Genomic DNA, 21,269 nt, shown 5'->3' on the forward strand with positions numbered 1-21,269 from the left:
TGGCATCCCCAACAACGAAAAAGCTGACAAAGTAGCAAAAAAAATCACTACACCTAAATATTTCTGATTTCAAAATCCCCCATTCAGACCTCAAACCAACAATCAACAAGTTTTTTAGAAATAAATTGCAAGAAATATGGAACAATCAAGCAAACAACAAACTTCAAAATATCCAACCTAATATCGAGGAATGGTATCCAGGATATCGGAAAATAAGGAAAGAAGTACTAACCAGACTCAGAATAGGACATACTCATATTACTCATTCTCATCTTCTAAAAAACGAAGTACCCCCAACATGCATGTCATGAACCATTTGCAGTAAAACACATATTAATCTACTGCCATGGTTTTAACTCAATTCGATCAAAATACTACCAATCCAAAGACCTAAAAGACTTATTCAACAATACAGACCCAAACAAAATCTTGAAATTCTTAAAAGAAATAAAACTAAACCTTCCCATTCTGTAGAAACATTAATTACTACACCATTGACCAATATTTAATCTAAAACCGAACATGTCACCAATAGCCAAACAGAACTCTGCATTAAATAACCTCTAACGGTTGATATGCCGTTAAACAAACCAATCAATCAATTCTCTCTTTCTACATCTAGAGATCGTTATAAGATGGTTGAATAAAATGCATTCAATTTTAGTGGTCTGTTTTAAATGTTCTTCAGAATAATTAATGATACCCAATGATGTCACACCGTTTATATCTGTAAGAAACTTTTAGAATTTGGTTTTCTAGTTTGAATTTGTATTCATATGTATAAAGACTGCAAGGATTTAATTAATATACATCTGATGATTGGATATTCTTTGAAACTTTAATAAACTATTAAAATGAACTTAATTTATTATTTCTTATATAGTGTTTTTTTTTACATTTTTTTAGAGGCTGCAAACTTTAAATTAAATAAATCAAAGATTCATTTTTATTATATGAATATGTAGTCTATTCCAATGTGTGTGTGTATATATTCTTGTACAGAATTCCCTCTACATTAAAAAATCAAAATACAGAAAAATCTTTGATTTATGTACCCATGACAAAATGAGAAAACATTTGTGTGTATATATATATATATATATATATATATATATATACACACACAGTGCCACCAAAAAGAAAGTCCGCACTTGTCATTTTTCCAAAAACTGCAAATTAAGGTTAAATTGAATGTAACTGTTTAAACAACCTATACCTCATTTGATTTGCCTTTTCTCCTATAATTTTACCTGTTCATATTTGACTTTTAATTGAAATATCCTAGTGTTCATGTCAATTTAAAAAATTAACTTCAAATCGAGAAGACAAAAAAGAAACTCTGTACTATGGAAAATAGTTATTTAAATGTAACTTTTGATGCAACACAAATACAACAGGAACACAATGAACTAGTTAATATTTAGTAGCATAGCCCTTGTGCAATTTGACAGCCTGCAAATTTTGGCTCATCCTCTGTGGCAATACTCCAGTGAAATTGAGCCTCCACCACCTTGCAGTATTGAAACTGTGAACGTACTACCTATCATCACTGCCTAGTCTATTGAACTTGCTTTCATCGTTAAAAATAACTTTCAACCAATATGAAGAGTAATCATGTTCATTGCATCTGATGAAGTCCAGACAACGCTTTCTGTTCTTTATAGAAATCATCGGCATGCGTCTTGGAACACAGCTTGGCAAATTAAATTCCTTTAATCTGTTCTTAACTGTAGAAAGAGAGCACGTTTTAACAAGATTATACTGTTGTTGGATTTGGTGAGCTGTTTCAAATTTATTTCTGAGGCTGCAAATCTTGATCGCATTGTCTTCCTTGTAAGAAGTAACTCTCTCGACGACCAGATTTAGGGGCCTCACAAATACTGCCGGTGTTTTGGTGCGTTTGCACAATCATACCTACCGTTTTCTCATTACATTTCAATCTGTGGCCGATTTCTCGATTGGATAACAAGAATTATGATTAGAGGTGCTAAAATGTGGATATTTTAAGCTGGTTTTAAGCTCATTTGTTGCTGCGGAGTTTCTTTTTGGGTTTCGATTTCAAGCTAATTTTTTAAATTTACGTGAACACTAGAATACTTCAATTGAAAGTCAAATATGAACAGGTAAAATTATAGAGGAATAAAAGGCGAATCAAATGAGGTCTAGATTAAACAGTTACATTCAGTTTAGCTTAAATTTGTGGTTTTTGAAAAAATGACAAGTGCAGACTTTCTTTTTGGCAGCACTGTGTGTGTGTATGTATGTGTGTGTGTGTGTATATATATATATATATATATATATATATACACACACATACACACACAATATTATGATTAATATTTTTAAAATCATTATCCACTTAACATGCGTTTCATCCTTTTCTAGTAATCATCAGTGTGGAGGCTGTTCTGCCAATTTCACGATTTGAAATTCTCAAACCAAAGTTAATATTAACTTTTTCTGAAAAGATGCATGCCTAGGACCATGATACAAAGATAGCAACCACAGTGAAAGAAAGTGCGAATACATTGCATTTAAGTCTTTATGAACTCATAAAAATGCTTTCTTATTTTATTTATTTTTTTTTTTTCAAGTGTAGGTATTTGATAACAGATGTTAGACTACTTGATCCAAACTGTCTAAGACTTACTGATTTTATCATAGGAAAAGCATATCTTCTGGTATTGAATATTCAAGAAGTTTTGGAGTTTCAACATGTGCAGATACAGTAGATATGTTGTAGTTAAGTATAATCAACTATTAGCTAAAAATGAACACAAAGTGCTTTATTATGAATATTAAAAATTGGATCAACTTGGAAGCAATCTTAAAGTGAATAGATTTCATAAAGATTAGCTGGAAGTAGTTCATATCAAGTTTATGTTACAGAACTATTATAGTTATCAATTTGCATTGGATTATGTTTCAGTAATAAAATCTTTATATTTTAGTTAAAAAATTTGATTTCTATTAAAAATGTCAAAGAGGTATGTGCGTTCATAAATGTAATTCTTTGCATGAATAAACATTTCTTTTTTCTCAACACAGGAAAACATGTTTTCATTTGAATCTGAAAAGGAAACTTTTGCTCTGAAACCAATGAATTGTCCTGGACATTGGTAAGTAATCAAACTTTTAGTTTTACAAAGAAAAACCGTTTCAGAATTTTGTAGATGACGATTAATAATTTGAATTCTTCAGCCTACTGTTCTCATTTTGGATGTTGTTTTCACATTTCAGCCAGATTAGCCTTGAATCTTCCTCAGCTGCATCTTGTTGAACTCTGGAATATAGAATTTCAAAAAGAACTCTTATTCCACACAGACTCTCCCCGTGGTGAAACAAATAGGTGCTAAGTAATAATCGATTTAAGTGACAATATTAAGTGAATATTGAAGATCCAATCCTCAGTGTAGGTGCTACTAAGAATATAATCACTAATTAAAATTTCTACCTAGTCATGGTTGACGGAACGAGAACAATTTACTCTTGTGGATTAATTAAATGATTCCATTCACTATTGTGTACTTCCATTACAGATTAGAATTGTAGTCCGAATAATGCGGAAAACAAATGGATATACATGAATGTAGAAATTTTAAATCTTTTTTATTTACTTTTAATTTTCTTGAAATTGAATTTATAAATTAAAAATGAATCATTCACTGGAATTTATACAAAATCTTCAAATTTTGTAAATTTAAATGTTTTCTTTTCCTCTTTTGTTCGTAAATAATGGAAAGATTTACTTTTGCAGATACTTTTTCTCGATTATAAAAATCATCTGCAAATATTAAATATGATGAATCTCGTATTCAGACTTGATCATTAGATTTTTATAAGTTTTCTCACGTTGAGAACATTTTATGAGGTTATTTGAAAACTTTTAGAATTCTAATGTTATATAATTTTTTTATTAAATGAATGAAATCATTTTTTCTTTTTTCTTTTCTGAGATATTGGGTAGTATGCACCTTTTTCAAAGGAGACTTTTTTTCCTTTTCGCTTGTGGTATTAAATATTAAATACGAGGGATAGGCCTCTCATGAAGAGAGCAAAGTATGTCGACAGTTATTGTGGTCTGAATCTGATGTGCATGTATTGTTCGCAGAAATTTTATTTACTCACCCGGTTCTTAAAATATGCTTAAATTCATGCAGACTTTGTATTTATTATTACAGAGCCAATTCTCTATTGAATATTATATATATATATATATATATATAGTAAGTTATAAAATATATATGTCGATTAAGCTACACTGAATATTCCGCATTTCATCCACTTTAGGACTCTTCAGGCTTATGCGCATAAGTCTGAAGAGTCCTAGAGTGGATGAAACGCGGAATATTCAGTGTAGCTTAATCGACATATATATTTTATAACTTACTAACTAGCTCTACCTACGTATTGAGCACTTTTGAAGTAAATACTTAAGGTTTACACATAAATTTATACTTTCGTATATTAATTTTATGTGAGTAAATGAAGTAGTTATATATATATATATATATATATATATATATATATATATATAGTACTGATTTCTAAAATTAAAAAAAAAAATGCCTTGGTTGCCATCAGCTAGAATCAAAACCAAAACATCTAGAGCTCCAGCCACATTCTATCGTTTAACACATTCTCTAGCAATGTAGCTATCAACAGATAGATAAAAGATTTAAAACTAAACCACTTCTACCTAGGATTGAGTTTGTGCATACATAAAACTAATAAAAAATGTTGGCAAATTGAAATGAACATTTTGCATTTCATCTTGCTGATATATTTCTGTATGCGTTATTCATCCCTCCAAAGATTTTGCTTGTTATAAAGCATCCTTGGTGTATGATTAGTATTTCCTATTTCAGTGTTATGTGACCAGTAATTAAAGAGTTCATTGTTTATCAATTAAATATTTACAGACAGTGACACGCACATATACATTTACTGCTTTATTTATGTTTTTGGTTTCATCAAATGTTTTTCCGTATATAGCCGAATACAATCATTTTTTTCAAGATGTATCATTCACTAGTTAGTTTTACTGGCTGATTTGATCTGGAAGTTCACAAACTTATCACACTATCTTCTTGGTGGTTTACTTTTTCTGTACGATTCCACCATTTCCTATAGAGATACTAGATCAGTAATTGGTTGTCTATGCTTTTTATATATCTCTTTTAGATTGGGAATAGAAATTGTATCACTTATGTGTATTTCAAGCAACACATGAGTTCCTATAGACTATAATTTGCTTTTAATTTGCAGCTTTGTTACTGCAAACTCCATACGTTATTAGGCATGTGTGCTATTATGTATGGAAGTGAAACCTGACTAGGCAGTGAGGATTGAGAATGTGTTAGAAAGAAATAATACAATGTACATGTAATGGACTGGTTAAGATCTGACGACCTCAGAGGTAGTATAAGAAGTGTACAGAAAAGTAAACTTTGATGTTATTGGAAGAATGGATGAAAGTTCTTGGGTTATTGAAGGTAGAACAGTTGAGATAGCAGGTTCAGTTCACATGGAAAGGTCGAGGAAAACAGGAAAATAATGTAATGAATGTGTAATGTGAGTCTCAAAAATAGGCTTACCTCTGATGACTCCAGAAGGTTAACTCTGTACAGTGAAGCAATGACATAATTCTAACAATTCTATCTCAAACTTTCTTGTCCTGCCTTGATCCCATATACAAATGCACATTTCACCTTCTTTAACCAAAGTTGGAATATCATCAAGCGATTCTTGGTCAGAACGAAACTGTCATATTCCAAAAGGCATATAAATTGCTCAAATATTTTTATTTTTAACTAAGAAAATCAAATTTTATCTGTAAATGAAGAGGGCCTATTTCACATTGCCATCTTGAAGAAATAAAGGCGGATAACTCAACAATAGTTCAAACTTAAGTGATTAACCTTGTAATGAATACAATTTTCACATTAATCATTTAAAAATGATATTCTTTATAAAAATAAAGCTGTTTGATCAATTTACATGATTTTGGAATATGATTTTTTTTTTTTTTGTCACAAGTACGTACATCATAAAGATTTTTCTTTATTTTTTTAATGTAGGGGAAATTCTATACAAGAACCATTTGATTTAGCAGTAAAATAGTGAACTTGGGATAAAGCAAATAGAATTTATTAGTGATAGCATTATGTACAGGGTGGAATGATAAAATTGTCACCCTAGAAAAGACGACATGATTCCAGTTTTCTTTTGTTGTGGTAGACCATCTACTAGTTGGCCAGTTGTGTACAAATCCCAAAAGCGATAGGAGTCTTCTATCATGTCTGAAAGTGGCGCAATGTTCAAACAAAATCGGAGATGCGCCGCTGTACAACTCATGCTCTCTACTGATCCAAATTTTGCCAGCACCCTCAAAATGCATTGCGGGATTGCCACAAGTAATAGGGACGTGCTTAGGATGATGAAAACAAAGCTTCCGGCCACAGTAATAGTCTTTGGTGTGGTTTCAAGTGAGGGCCACATTATGCCTTCTCACATCTTTAAAGTTGGCTTAAAAGTTAACACCAAAGTGTATCTGGGTGTGCTGAAGAGTGTGGTGCACCTTTGGTGCAATCATGTGATCACTGGCAGACCCTGCCGGCTTACAAGTCCAAAAAAACCCAGGCTTGGCTTAAGAAAGAGTGCTACGGCTTGTACCCTTTTCTCATGCCCCCCCCCCCCCTTCTCTTCCGACCTGAACCTGCTTTGTTTGGTCATACGTCATGAACATCACTAACATGACCTCCCACAACACCAAAGCCAACCTGATCGCCACCATCTGCCGAGTATTCACCAACCTTCCACCAGCACTTGTGGAAAAGACATGCGCTCAGTTCTGAACCCCTATCAAGGTAATGATTGAGGTTGACGGCAGCTACATTGAATAGATGTCAGCTCTACTACATAATCAAGTTACTTGAATGGATTTTTTTCAGTGAAAGTTTTAAAATAAAGTTGTAGTGTTGTTTTCCTTAGGGCGAAAACTTTATTGTTCCACCCAAGTACAAGACTTAGGAAGTATAAACAATTCCTATTCATGTTTTGTAATTTTTGAGATGTAGATTAATAAATCGGATGATTCGGACTACTGTTCTGATTTTAGTTGTTACATTCATAATAATTAAGTTGATTCTATTTTTGGATGAATCTTTTCGAACTTGGAAGCTTGTCTGGAATTTTCAACCGAACCCTTTGTTTAATCAATGGCGATACAAGTGTTATCATTTCATCAACCATGGCCATGTAGAAATGTTAATTTTATGTTATCACCTGTAGTAAGAATTAAATCTTCAACATCCAGAAGACTTAAAACTGATGGTTAACGAATGTTCTTAATCACTATGCCATGGATCAATGTCTCGGTGACAGACTTCTGGGTTTAAAGTTTCAATCTTTACTATAGGTGGTAATAACAAAGAAACCCGTAAATTAACATGTCTACTTGGTCATTGCTGCTGAAATGAGAAAATACTTCCATGGATCAAATAAAGGATTCGGTTCAAATGTTTTGGGGTTTCTTTGTTTTGTTTTTTGATGGAAATGACTTCAGACAAGGCATGAAGCCACTTGACGTAAAAAAAATACAACTTTAAGGTCAAAAACTAACCAACAATAAGCGCTTGTGTAACATGTCAATAACAAATAAGATGCATGTTCAATGATATTCACGTGTAAACATTAAAACAAGGGGACACACATTGCGACATATCTAGTACACATGGCATTTTTACATACGTGTGCTGCTTATTCAACAAATGCACATTTGACTGCACCTGCTGGCTGTTGCGAGTGAGCAATCAAGAACAAATCTATCAATAAAGCTGTGTACGTACAATTTGGTTTTTATTCCTTGAGCATTGCTTCCCATGTGTTTGTGGCCATCGATCTGTCCATTGGATTGTCCTGTTATTCAAAACAAATAAACTCATTCTACAACTACAGTAGGTTGTCTTTCTATTATACAGTTTTCATGAGGTTTCTTTTAATACAGTATCTCTAGTGCAGTACTAATTACAAATACTTTGAATATCCTCTATCATTCGTCCATATCATCTTCTGTGTTATGTGGAGAACTTTAATAGATTTAAATCTTAACTGAACCAAGTAGTGGCGATGTTTCATATTTATTTTTTTTAATTAATTTTCTTCTCACATATTTTCTTTACTGTTTAATAGTTTGATGTTTGATCACCGTCCAAGATCGTGGAAAGAAATGCCTGTGAGATTTGCTGATTTTGGTGTCCTTCATAGAAACGAGTTGTCTGGTGCACTTAGCGGCCTCACCAGAGTGCGACGATTCCAGCAAGATGATGCTCACATATTCTGCCGACCTGACCAGGTGAGAAAAAAAAAATTTTTTTTAAAAGATTGTAAAAGTAAAATTTGATTAATTCATTGTAACCATACCATGTTGTAATAATGGGTGAGTTGATGTAGAACAGAATAAAACCATGGTTGTAATGATTGATTTGAGAAAAAAAGAAGGGGGGATAAATAAAGACCTGGCCTGAGATAGATCAATATTATTTGGATTATTAAGATCTAGCTGCCTTACTGTTTTTATGTAGAGCGTTATTCTCACAATATTTCTGTCAAGGAAATCTCCGACCTTCTTTTGGTGTACCTTGTCAAACTTGAATCTTTGTACTTTATCATGACTGATGGAATGAGAACATGCTACCCTCATGGATTAAATGAATTGTTTTGTTCAAATTTCTGTACAGATTTCAGAGTTTGATAAAAAGATTCCCAAGTTCGACAAGATACGCTTGAAGAAAGTTGGATACTACATTGTGAGAATAACTCTTAAGATGAGAACAGTAGTCGAAATAATATAAATAATCAATCCTTGTCTCAAGAATTTAAAAACCGATAGGTTAGTTTATAATCAATTTCTAAAAGTCATAACATGCTAGCATATAAAACATTCAACTGAATCTAATGATGAATAACCCCCCCTCTCTTACATCAACATTTCTCAAATCATTTACTTTTTATAACAAGATCATAAGTTTTAGTCGAAAATTGGAAGGTACTGATAAGAACTGACAAATCAAATAGAGCCACGTTCTGCTAGCAACCAATCAGAAACCAGAGTTGCTTTATAAAAATATTGAATTTTAAGCATTCCAGTAGATAATTTTTTTGTGTCAACACGAGATTTTTTGCTCTTTGCCTGCAAAATGAAAAAGTCCAGGACATGTACAGAACAGCTACCCATTGAAAATTCTTCATCTTGTACAGAATAGCTGCCCATTGGAAACTCTGAAATTAAATATGGCTTTCAATTCAAGAATCTAATTTGATGAATCTAATCTGGATGGATCTTTATATTTGAAATGTTGCTTTTTGTTAATGCTTCTCAATGAATAAAGGAAAGGTTTTTTTCTGATTATATTACTATCAAAACAGGTTACTCTAACTTAAATCAATAATACATAAGTCTTTTGAAATACTATATATATATATATATATATATATATATATATATATATAGTAATAAGCAAAGACCCAAACTGATGTATTTAAAAAAGAATATGCAAATTAGCTAGATATTTTGCTAGTGAATGCATTTCCACAACCCATATATAAGAAAATTGTATTTTCTTTTTAAATAAATAGAAAAGAGGGGTTTTAATATGAATATCAAATACACACAAAAGAAAAACGAATTTATAGGAGTATAGATTTTTTTTTATTCTTTAATCGCATATCTTCATATATATCTATATAATTATAAAACTCAAATGACCTTGTAACGATGTATGTAACCCACTTTCCGGTTTACAACATCCGGTTGGGCATGCGCGCATGACCTGCGCACTGAAATATTAACGTTATTATTTCGAAATTATTATTTAACATGTGAAGAGTGGGGTTTAAAATAACTTAAACATAATACAGAAATGAACGATGTAAAAAAAAAAAAAAAGCAAACAGTATTAACAATTGTTTATTTGGGTAATTTAAACATGAAAAAAAAACATAAGAACAATTGGGATGCTGAAATATTAACATTATTATTTCAAAATTATTATTTAACATGGGGAAGAGTAAGGTTTAAAATCACTTAAACGTAATACAGAAATGAACAATGTAAAAAAAATTTAAAAGAAAAAAAAAGCAGATGTATCAAAATTTGAATTTAACTATAATAAGTATTATGGTATCTGTTCAGTGCACATTTACCTATATGTATGACCAACCATATAATTCAGTAACTCATTTTTTTTTTTTTTTTTGTTCAAAAATAATCAATTATAATAAACAAAACGACTCAGAAATCTATGTTCTTTTTCCATTACTTTCATAGAAATGTTTCTGTTATGTCAAAAAAAACAAAAAAACTTTTCTTTACGTCACAAGTGTCACACTCATACATGAATTCCATAGCTCACATAACATACTGATCCAACGGGTCACGGGTAGTCTAGTATATATATATATATATATATATAACTTAATTAAACAGTTATTTTAAAAGATATGCGATAAAGAAATAATAAAAAACAATTGATAAAAAAGTTTATAAATTTTTTTGTTAATATATTTTCAAACATATTTAGGTTTTGCTTTTGTTTTTCAAATATAGTTACTTTTTTATTTAAACCTGCATAATCTATTACAATCTTTTTTATCAATTATTTTTCTTATATTTTTAATCGCATATCTTTTTACTGTTTTTTAAAAAAAATTTTAATCGCATATCTTTTCAATTAACTATGTTTAAGTTAATGTTATATATTTTGTCAAACTATTTAATAGATTATGCAGGTTTAAATACAAAAACTATCTTTGAAAAATAAAACCTAAATGTTTGAAAAAATATTAAAACATTTATAAAAATATATAAAAATACAAACTTTTTTATTGATTGTTTTTTTTTTAATTTTTTTAATCGCATGTCTTTTTTTAAATAACTGTTTAATTAATTTAATGTTTTATATATATATATATATATAAAGATATGCAATTAAATAATTGATGAAAAAAGTTTACATATTTTTATATATTTTTATTATAAGGGGTAAAAAAACAAAAAACAAAAAAAACGTAAAATATAATTGAAAATTGTATCGATTCTGTGCTTCCATACCTCAATTGAGAGACGCGGGTGCCAACTTTTATGCACCATTAACAAACTTTAACTTAGAATATTGAAAAAAATCATATAAAATAACAATTTTGTTATTTTATTTTTTCCCTAATTAATAATAACACTGGTAATCTTTTTGTTCTTTTCCAAATTATCGAAAATGTGAAATGAAAATTCTTTGTCTGTAAAGAAAATTAATTAGTTTATGCTTGGCGGATGAGCTGTTTTTCCTTTTTACTTTTTTGTTTGAAGTCTGTGGCCAAGGTCGCTGGGAAAATGGTGAGATCCTTCTACCGCTCCAGAAGATATCTCACTAATGATGCAATTCTCTATCTACATAAGAGCCAAGTACGTCCAAAGATGGAGTACTGCTGCCACATCTGGGCGGGAGCTGCTAAAAACAGCCTATCCTGCCTTGACAGAGTACAAAATAGACTTCGTGGCTTGGTGGGGGATGCCCTTTTCTCTACCCTGCAACCTCTTTCCCACAGAAGAGACATAGCGAGCCTGTCTTTATTCTATCGTTATTTCCATGGCAAGTGCTCATCTGAGCTCCATTCTCTAGTCCCCCCTCGCCAATCTTTTTCCAAAAACACCAAACTGGCTGAAACCACCGTCAATAATTTTCCCCACTCCTTATCTGTGCCTAAATCAAAACGTAGATTCCATGAACAAAGCTTCTTTCTTAAAACTGCATGCCTGTGGAACCCTGTTCCGCTTGCCTGTTTCACTCCCGACTTCAACCTGGGTGTCTTCAAGTCCAACACAAACAAATTCCTGATGAACTGCCCCCCTAAGTAATGACACCTTACAAATTCTCCAATACTATTGCTACACTATCCCTTTGATTACTGTGCATATAATAACCCTTATCCATGAGTGGCCATTGGGCCTTGATAAGTGGTGAACTCCATGTAAAAAAAAAAAAAAAAAAAAAAAACTATATGTGAACATTTTTATAGGCAAGGTTTTATTTATAGAGCCCCATCCCCTATCTCAATATAATGAGACAAAAACAAAAAAATGTAGAATCTCTCAAAGCCATTATCAAATGTTGACGGAATAAAAATTTGTCTTTTCTTATGAGAACCAGTTCTATTTGATATTGTTCATGTCGGTACTTGTGCATTTAACGAACCAGACGTAACTCAGTATTTGCTCGGCTTTGTCCCACACATGACGTCAACAGCCGGATAAAACCGAGCATTGCCGATAAAATAAAAATAACGCTCCAACAAAATAATTGTAAAATGTAGAAACATCCAAAACTAAATGAGTAAAAAAGCAAAAACCTACCGTTCATTTGTTTTTTTTATTAGTGTTATTGTTTGAAATTGTTTTTTGTTTGCAAAATAAATACATATAAAACAAGTTTGTTTTTTTTTTTTAAATAATAGTAAATTTTTTTTTTTTTTTCAGTTTTTAACGAAACAAAAACATTGTTTTCATTTTATGAACCTTTTTTTTGTTTTAGTTTTTAACGAACAAAAACATTTTTTATTTGTTAAGCACATATAATAAAAAGATAAAGCCTAAAAAAAAAGGCAATAAAAAAACATTTGAGGGAGGGCAGGAACAAGGATCCCGTCCGCTTTTTTTTTTTTTTTGCCAGAAACAAGGATTTTTTTTTTTACCCAGAATCCCTGCGTGATATGTACAAATTTTTTTTTCAGGAGGATATATTTTCCTCAGACTTTTGGAGGGCTTCAGACAACAAAGTAGACGGAGAAGAGGTAGCGATTGTGATTGGAAGCTCCTCCTTACCAACCGGGTAGCTTTCGGCTATATGGGTTAATATGGAGTCAAAAGGCTGCCTACCAAACTTTTGTCACTGCATAAACTCAATAAGATATGTGTTCAAATGTTCCCGGTTGGTACCGCATTCCCGTTTATTTCGTTGCTTGGCCTCCTTCCACATCCGCTCCACATGTTTTGTGGTTGCCTGTGTTATGGGATCAACAAAATTAATTCAGGCTGTGGTTCACCGTCAAATGGTTATACCCCTCTCCTCCCACTTTGTTATAAGCCCTTCAACGACCGTGGTCCCCGGCAAAATGTATTTTTTATTAGTGGAAGGAGGGTTTCCGCGTTCCTATTTGGTACAGTGACCAAGAACCCCTCCTTTTCGGTGGGGTCGTATCCACCGAAGACCCAGATCGGTGTCAGAAGTCTGCCAACGTTGTGTTTTCTGCGGTTAAAAACAGATTCGTCGATTTCTACCGTATGGCCTGGGCCCCCAATCTACCGGGGATTCCTGAGAAAATAGTCCCTGCATATATCATGCAGGAAATTTTTCCAGTCCACAATTATGTGGCGAGAACATAACCCACATTCTCGATGGAGATTTTTTGTCGAGGCCATCTCGAACACCCATAAATATATTAGCTTTGATACATGCGATAGTTACTCGCTTTTTCAAAAAAGGTCCCAATCCTGATGGAGGTCCAACAGCAGCAGTTTACATTTCGACACCGCCAACCGTACCCGTCGGAAAGGCTTGTTCTCTTGGCAAGTAAGTAATCCTGGCCGCAGTGGAAACACCTTTTCGCTTCGGCCAACAATTTCCGTTGCTGGCAAAAGTTTAGTACAGCCTCTGGGGTCTGGATCTGGTTCACAAGATTTGTAATATTCATATTTTTTGTTGCTTCTTTTTACAAAACTTTTTTTCACCTTCTTCAATTCAGCGTTTCTTACGTTTTAACACTCTTCCAATTGATAGCGAAATTCTCGTCTGCTCGCTCGGTTTTATCCGGCTGTTGACGTCATGCGTCGGACAAAGCCGAGCAAATGTTGGGTTACGTCTGGTTCGTTAAATGCACAAGTACTTTCATGTCTATTTTGTTTTTCTGCTGTCTTAAAGAAGAAAAACTTCTAAATTTCAGATCAAAGAAGAAATTGAGGGTTGCCTTGATTTTCTGCGGAATATTTATGGAATCTTTGGGTTTACATTCAGTCTAAAGTTATCTACTCGACCTGAAAAATACTTGGGGGATTTGGAAGTGTGGAATGAAGCTGAAAAGGTAATGTTTTCTTAAGATAATTAAAAATTTTCGACAATAAAATTTAAAACTTTTCATTTGAAATTATGTATAACTAAAGTTGCATAATTACTAAATAAGGTTAAACTGGACACTTGTTACTATAATGTTTTTGATATATTAATTAAAACTTCAGAGAAAAAAACTGTTTTGTCCAGAATTCCCCCTATATTAAATAAAGATAAATTTATGTGATTTCTGTATCCAGTGATAAACCCAAAATATCATATTACAAAAATTAAGTAAATTAGTCAAGTATTTTTATAAAGAAAATAATTTTTAAGCAATTAATAGAAATTCGTAGGCATTTTTACATAATCTCAAAAGTTTGAATTGTTTGAGTTATCTTCCTTTGTTTTTGTTTCAGATTGTTTTTAAAATAGACAAGACAGCCAATTTTAGGTTACTCATAATATTTGATTTTTTTCTTTTTTTTAAAAATAAAACTTGATCAATTTATATGACTTTTGGAATATATTTTCTTTTTATCATGAGTACATACATCGTACAGATTTTTCTTTACTTTTGTTTTTTAATATAGGGAGAATTTTAAACAAAACCCAAAAAATCTTAAATGATTTGTATTCCAGAGCCAGTTTCTGTTCCAAACCAGTTTCACATTCTGGCTACTGCAGTGATTTAACTTAAATACAGGCACATGAGTCTAAACACTTCTCATCTGCTGTAGCTTCAATAATATGATCGTGCCATGAGCGGATGAATGTGCAGCAGCCTGTCTCTGCTCTGTCATTATTTTTATAGCAAGTGGTCATTTGAGTTTTCAAACTATGGCCCCCTTCTTACCAAACTTTCACAAAAAGTACTTGGCCAGCTAAAATCACTATCAGTGATTTCTCCCAATCTTTATCTGTACCAGAATTTAAATGCAAATTTCATAAACAAAGCTTCTTTCCTGGCACTGCCTGCTTGTGGAACTCTGTTAAGCTACCTGCTTTCTGACTAACTACAACCTGGTCATCTTCAAGTCTAATGTAAACAAGTTTTTGTTGAGGCATATCCTTAAATAATAAAATTCTACCTAATTTCCACAACTAACAATGATCACGTCTCATTGACTACCTGACACTCATTAACTTGAGTGGCGGAATTATTGATGGCTTATGCACTCTATGGCTAATGGTTTGGACAGGTACTACTTGCCAACTCTTGCATCAACTCCATAATGCATCTGGATTTAACAGGCACTAGGCAGCTCATTAGATCAAAAGACCTGGTTTGAATGGATAACCAGCTATGTTGCTGCATGCAAGCTGATTTCTACTAACCTCTTGAATTGAACCGCATGGAGAGCAGGTATGAAACCTTACTTAATGTTGCCCACATTTGGGACATTTTGCAACGCTTAAAATACAAAAACCAAATGAAGAAGAGATAATTTATGAGTAGCAAACTTTAGAATAGAATTAAAATAAACCTTGATGGTTACTAAATGTAAAAGAAATTTGATAAATACCTAAGTGTTTAAGAAGGTTGTTAGCAGTATAAATTACTGAGATAGTGACATATGAACGAAAATAGACGACTATCCCAATTATATTAAGCAATAAATCCATATTTACTGATATATACGTGAAAGAATGTATTTAAAAATAAATAGATATACGAAGATTTATAATTAAAATGCGGCCTTTGGTTTTCTGTTTTTGTTCCTACATGTCTCTTCAACATTCTGGTATCCTACATTGCTAACAGCCTTCTTAAACACATATTTGTTTACCAGCATTGCTTCACGCAAACCACCGCTTCCATTTTATATCTAATAAATTAGTTCAGTAGCATTACAATTTAAATGAACATAACAGCAAAAGTATATATTTGATGATATCCTTACAATGTTTGGAAAAAAAATTAAAAGAAAAAAGCACATTTATTCTAAAATGGATTTACCATCTTTTCAGAAAGATAGTGTTCGTGTCTTAAAAAAATGATTTTGTTATATATGAATGCAATTACATAGGATGGACATCTCAACAATTCATTGAATGAATCAAATAGTATGTTCTATCGTAAATATATAATCACAATTATTTTAATTAGCAACAGAATATTTCAGACTCTTAATGGCTCATTCCAGTACAATAAAAGGTCTCTTATTTGTTTCAAATTTTTTATTTATGTATTTCTAAATCATACCATTCCTGAAGTTTTGAGCTTAATGGGTTTCTCCAAGCGGATTTTATAAGCATTTGAAGAAATGGTCAGTTTTGAAAAATCTTAATATTCTTGATTTTTTTTTTTTAGCATCATTAGTTTTTATAGTTCAGTGTAGCTTTTATGTTATACTCTTGTATTTCTTATTTCTGAGTTCAAAGTAAAAGAAAAAAAACGTGAATAAATTTTATTTATATTTTTACCTTGTTGTAATGACATTTAGTAATTCTTCCATTTCTAATTTCAGCAATTATCTGAAAGTCTTGATCAATTTGGACAAGAATGGAAAATAGATCCTGGTGATGGTGCCTTTTATGGTCCTAAGGCAAGTGATAATGTGTTTTTACAAATTTTAACGCAATCATAATTTATAATGAAACATGAAGCTAGAAAAGATTTAAATTTTAAAAATTTCTAATCAAGTTCTGTTTCTAACATTTTCTGTTTGTTATTTTATCGACAAGACATTTTCCTTTTAAATTATAAACTTTATATAAAAAGAGCATTGTATCAGGTTGTTTTTTTTTACATTGCACACATCTATATAATTGTGAATATTTTTCAAATCTTATTGATCTTTTTCTTATATTTAGATCGACATTACAATCTTGGATGCTTTAAAGAGAGCCCATCAGTGTGCTACAATTCAGTTGGACTTCCAACTGCCATTACGTTTTAACTTGTCCTATATCAGGTCAGACATTTTTTTTATTGTCAAATTTTCCCATTTTAACTGCATTTTAATTTAACACTTTGCAACTGATTTTTAATGAAATATTTAATGAGTTTTATTTAGTTTTAGTTTTTAGACAGATTATTTTTGTAAAATATAAAATCTTGGCTGGTGCATTTACCACTAGTCGCTTCTCTCTAATCTAATAAGTCTCACATCGTCAACTAAACTCTAAACCCTGTTTTTTTTTTTTTTTTTTTTTTCTTTTGTTTTTTTGTTGCAATGTTGCATCCCTGTGCCTGTTTTACAAGTATTTTAATGGAAAGTCTTGTGACAAACTCATAGCACTTGTTCCCCCACAACATAAATACTTCTGACTAACCTGACATGCTGCAAAATCCCACCCTTTCACCGTAGAGGTTCATAGATGCCAGAGGTTTTCTACTCTAATAGTTTTTTCTCTTAAACTTTCTTCCCTAACTGTAATAACATGCAAAAGTTTAAATATAATACAAACATCTTGCTGCTTAACTCCCTATGTAGTGTCTCTGTAGGGATGGTTCTAAATAGTAGCTCCTTACATTCAAGTGACAATAATTCTTGTTTGAGTAAAAAGAAACAAAAATAATAATTTTACTTGTATTATTTTTTTTGTCAAATATTAAATATCGAGATGTATATTCATATTAACTTTTTTAACACTGAAAAAATTCAGTTTAATAGAAATTTAATCTTTTTCATAAAAAATTCAGTGAAAACAAATCTCATTGCAATACAGAAATTGCAATGTATTGCTCTCCTCACCTTACCTTTCAAAACGACAAAATTTTCCAATCCAAGGGAGATCACTCGTTTTAACAATTTTTATATAATTATTTGGTACCTGCCAATAAATTTTATGAAATTGTATATTTTTCAACAAATTGAGTAAACTAGTTTTACAATTCATAAGCATGTGAAAGTTTCAAAGATTAATCCAATAATTAATGTAAATTTTTACATTAAGAATGTACATGTTAGAAATGAAAATGAGTCAAATTTTTATCCAATATTATAAAATTAAATACTTCATGGTAAATTTTGAAAATATGAATATTTTGAAAATATGACAATATTTTAAATAATATTTGTAAATTTAGATAACTATTTAATGATTCACAAATGAAAGAACTTACAGCAAATTCATTTTTTTTTTTTTTAAACTATTGCTTTTAAGTGTAATTAGATCATCATATCATAGGAATCTGAAGAATTTGTTGTTGGCATTGGTTTCTCTGATAATTTGTCTTGTCAGAATTCTTTCTAGAAACACATCCAGTACACATTGTAGGTACCACAAGAAGGTTGCCACATTCTAAGTGAAAGTGATTTTTTTTTGTGGAACGAACGAAATTTAAACTTGGAATATCCAGGTTCTCAGTATGTTAACCGCTAGACCACCGTTACCTTCCAGTGTAATTAGATATTGAGCCAATGTTGGTACATTGTGCATCAGATAAATAAAAATCAAAAGTTATACATGTTCAAAGGCATTGATGTCTAAAGCAGCTTTAACAGAAACAATAAACAAAACACCCACTTTTTGCCATGTCCCATTTTCACATTATCAAAGGAGTTAAGGGTACATTGTCATGTCATAGCAACCTTCCTTCTCTCTCATTCCCCTTTTTTCTCACAACACTTCTCTTATCTGCCTTTTATTTATGTTAACTGCCCTTTCTCTCACCATCTAAAACATTTATATACAAATAAAATGAACGATGACAACATATTAAAAGCATAAACAAGATTCTATGAGTTTTAATAAGTTTTTTTTTGTCCAGACTTTCCCCATATATTAAAAAACATAACATCTATATGATGTATGTGTCCATGACAAAACAAAAAATATCATATTCCAGAAATTATGTAAATTGATCAAGTATTTTTACTTTTAATAAAGAAATTCATTTTTAAGCAATTAACAAAAATTTGTAGGCATTATAACATAATTCAAGTAAGTATGAAGTATTGTGGAGCTATTTCCCTTTATTTCTAGAGATATTTCTCAAAATGACAGGCAAAACTGTCACTTGTCTGATACTCATAAAATTTGATTTTATTTAAAAATAAAACTACTTGATCAATTTGTGATTTTTGGAATATATTTTCGTTTGTCATAGGCTTGTACATATAGATTATACAAATTTTTCTTTTTGTTTTTAATATAGGGGAAATCCTGGACAACAATATTTCATTTGAATTGGGTGGACATTAAACTGCATATACTAAAATTTATTTAATGTGTTTAGCTGATTTTACATGGTTTTATTTATATTTACAACTGGAAAACTACTTGAAAACTATTCTAAAAGTTAAAGCTATATTTTCATCCTTGAAAGTTTCTAGCAATTATTTAAATGAAAAAAAAAATCACTTAATCGAAATAATCTATTTGCCATTTCCCTTTTTGTTATCATTTGTTTTCTTGTTAAATGTTGTTTTGTTTTCAATTTAGTGGAGAAGGTGGTGACAAGAAAGCACCTGTTATTATTCATCGTGCCATACTTGGATCTGTTGAAAGGATGATAGCCATTCTCTGTGAGAATTATGGAGGCAAATGGTAAATCATCTCTCAATTTCTTTAATCATTTCATCTATTTTTGGTTTGAAATATATTTGCACGCTTATTTGCTTGTATCAGCAATTTTCTTTTTATTTTAGTTTATTTAAGTTCAGTATTGAATTCTTTTTAAAATTACAAATTATTTCTTAGAGTTTTATCTTTAGAGACAGGAGGAGGTGCAACCTTCAAACAAACATTAATCTGAAGTAATATTATCAACTCCAAACAATATTTTCTCTCATACATTTTTGTGTACATCTTTGGCAAAATTACCATTTGAACCAATGTTGCATGGTTTAAATATTTTATTGCACCGGGTTAAATCTGTGATTGACTTGAGTTTTAAGTTCTACCAGACTGGATATGATCTGTTGTTTTGTATGGCTTTTTGATGAAGGAAACGGTTTGAAGTTATGGAAATAAAGATGTTGCATTGGACTTATGGTCTGACAAGATTCAAACATGTCAGAAATTAACACTGCTACAATATTAACTACCACTACAGTGTTATACGAATCTTTAAATGAGAGGAAATAAGGGATGTACGGTATGAAAACCACAACACCATTGTAAAAAGGGGATTCAAAATGGAGACCTCTGCAAAAAAAAAAAAAAAAAAAAAGGCCAAGAAGACTGCCGAAAAATGAATGTGATTGAATATCCTACATCAAGATGTCAAGAGAACTGATTTCATCCTAACCAAACCTTTGACAATGTGTGATGGAGGGAGAAATATAGTACTACAGAGAAAAACTATCAAAACAATGGCATAGACTTTGAGGCCCAACAGGACCTCCATCACCCACTGGCTGGAACTTAAGATGAATTAAAAATCATGGGAAATCTTAAATGTAAAAGAATTAACTTGATTTTTTTAACTTTTTAAAATTGTCCTTAATTTTATGTTACATTTTAATTTACATCTGGCATCAGTTGAAATGAATGGCTCTCCTCTTGAGGAGACCTCAAGTTTTGACAAGCTTCTGGGCTTAACCTTTACTCCTGATCTTAAATGGAACAGGTACATCAAATCTGTTGCCAAAGACGCTGGAAAAATGGTGGGATCTTTCTATCGATCCAATAGATATCTCACTGCTGATGCAATTCTCTATCTATATAAGAGCCAGGTACGTCCAAGGATGGAATACTGTTGCCACATCTGAGCAGGAGCTGCTAGAAAGGACTTGTCCTGCCTTGATAGAGTTCAAAATAGACTTTGTAGCCTCGTAGGAGATATCCTTTTCTTTTCCCTGCACCTCTATCTCACAAAAGAGATGTTGCGAGTTTGTCTCTACTGTATTGTTATTTTCATGGTAATCGCCAAACTTTCACAAGAAACACTCGTCTAGCAGAAAACACTATCAATAATTCCCCCCACTCGTTATCTGTGCCTAAGCCTAAATGTAGATTCCATAAACAAAGCTTCTTTCTTAGAACTGCACGCCTGTGGAATTGTCTTGCGTTTTCCTGCTTTCCAGCTGACTACAATCTGATTGTCTTCAAGTGTAACGTAAACAAGTTCCTGATGAGCCATTCAACTTAACAAATTTACCGAATTTCTATTACTAACGATTACTATATTGTCCAATTTCTACTGTACACTCTTTAACCATTATCCTCGCTTGGCCTTGGTAAGTGGTGATGCTTATGTAAAAAAAAAAATTCCCA

At 31.5% G+C, this 21,269-nt stretch overlaps 1 protein-coding gene across 2 annotated transcripts in view; it reads left to right on the top strand.

Annotated features, from left to right (window-relative positions):
• LOC145276998 (threonine--tRNA ligase 1, cytoplasmic-like) overlaps nucleotides 1–21,269 on the top strand; it is a 78,204-nt gene that overhangs the window by 44,065 nt on the left and 12,870 nt on the right. For both annotated transcript variants that reach the window (XM_080128579.1, XM_080128578.1), the window contains exons 12-17: nucleotides 3,049–3,119; nucleotides 8,194–8,356; nucleotides 13,996–14,133; nucleotides 16,571–16,648; nucleotides 16,917–17,017; nucleotides 19,494–19,598. In XM_080128579.1, the coding sequence (XP_079984705.1) occupies nucleotides 3,049–3,119; nucleotides 8,194–8,356; nucleotides 13,996–14,133; nucleotides 16,571–16,648; nucleotides 16,917–17,017; nucleotides 19,494–19,598 (656 nt within the window). The remainder of the gene's footprint in view (nucleotides 1–3,048; nucleotides 3,120–8,193; nucleotides 8,357–13,995; nucleotides 14,134–16,570; nucleotides 16,649–16,916; nucleotides 17,018–19,493; nucleotides 19,599–21,269) is intronic.

Source organism: Euprymna scolopes, chromosome 5 (assembly GCF_053919585.1).
Source record: "Euprymna scolopes isolate OS-2025 chromosome 5, ASM5391958v1, whole genome shotgun sequence".
Classification (NCBI taxonomy): Eukaryota; Metazoa; Mollusca; class Cephalopoda; order Sepiida; family Sepiolidae; genus Euprymna; species Euprymna scolopes.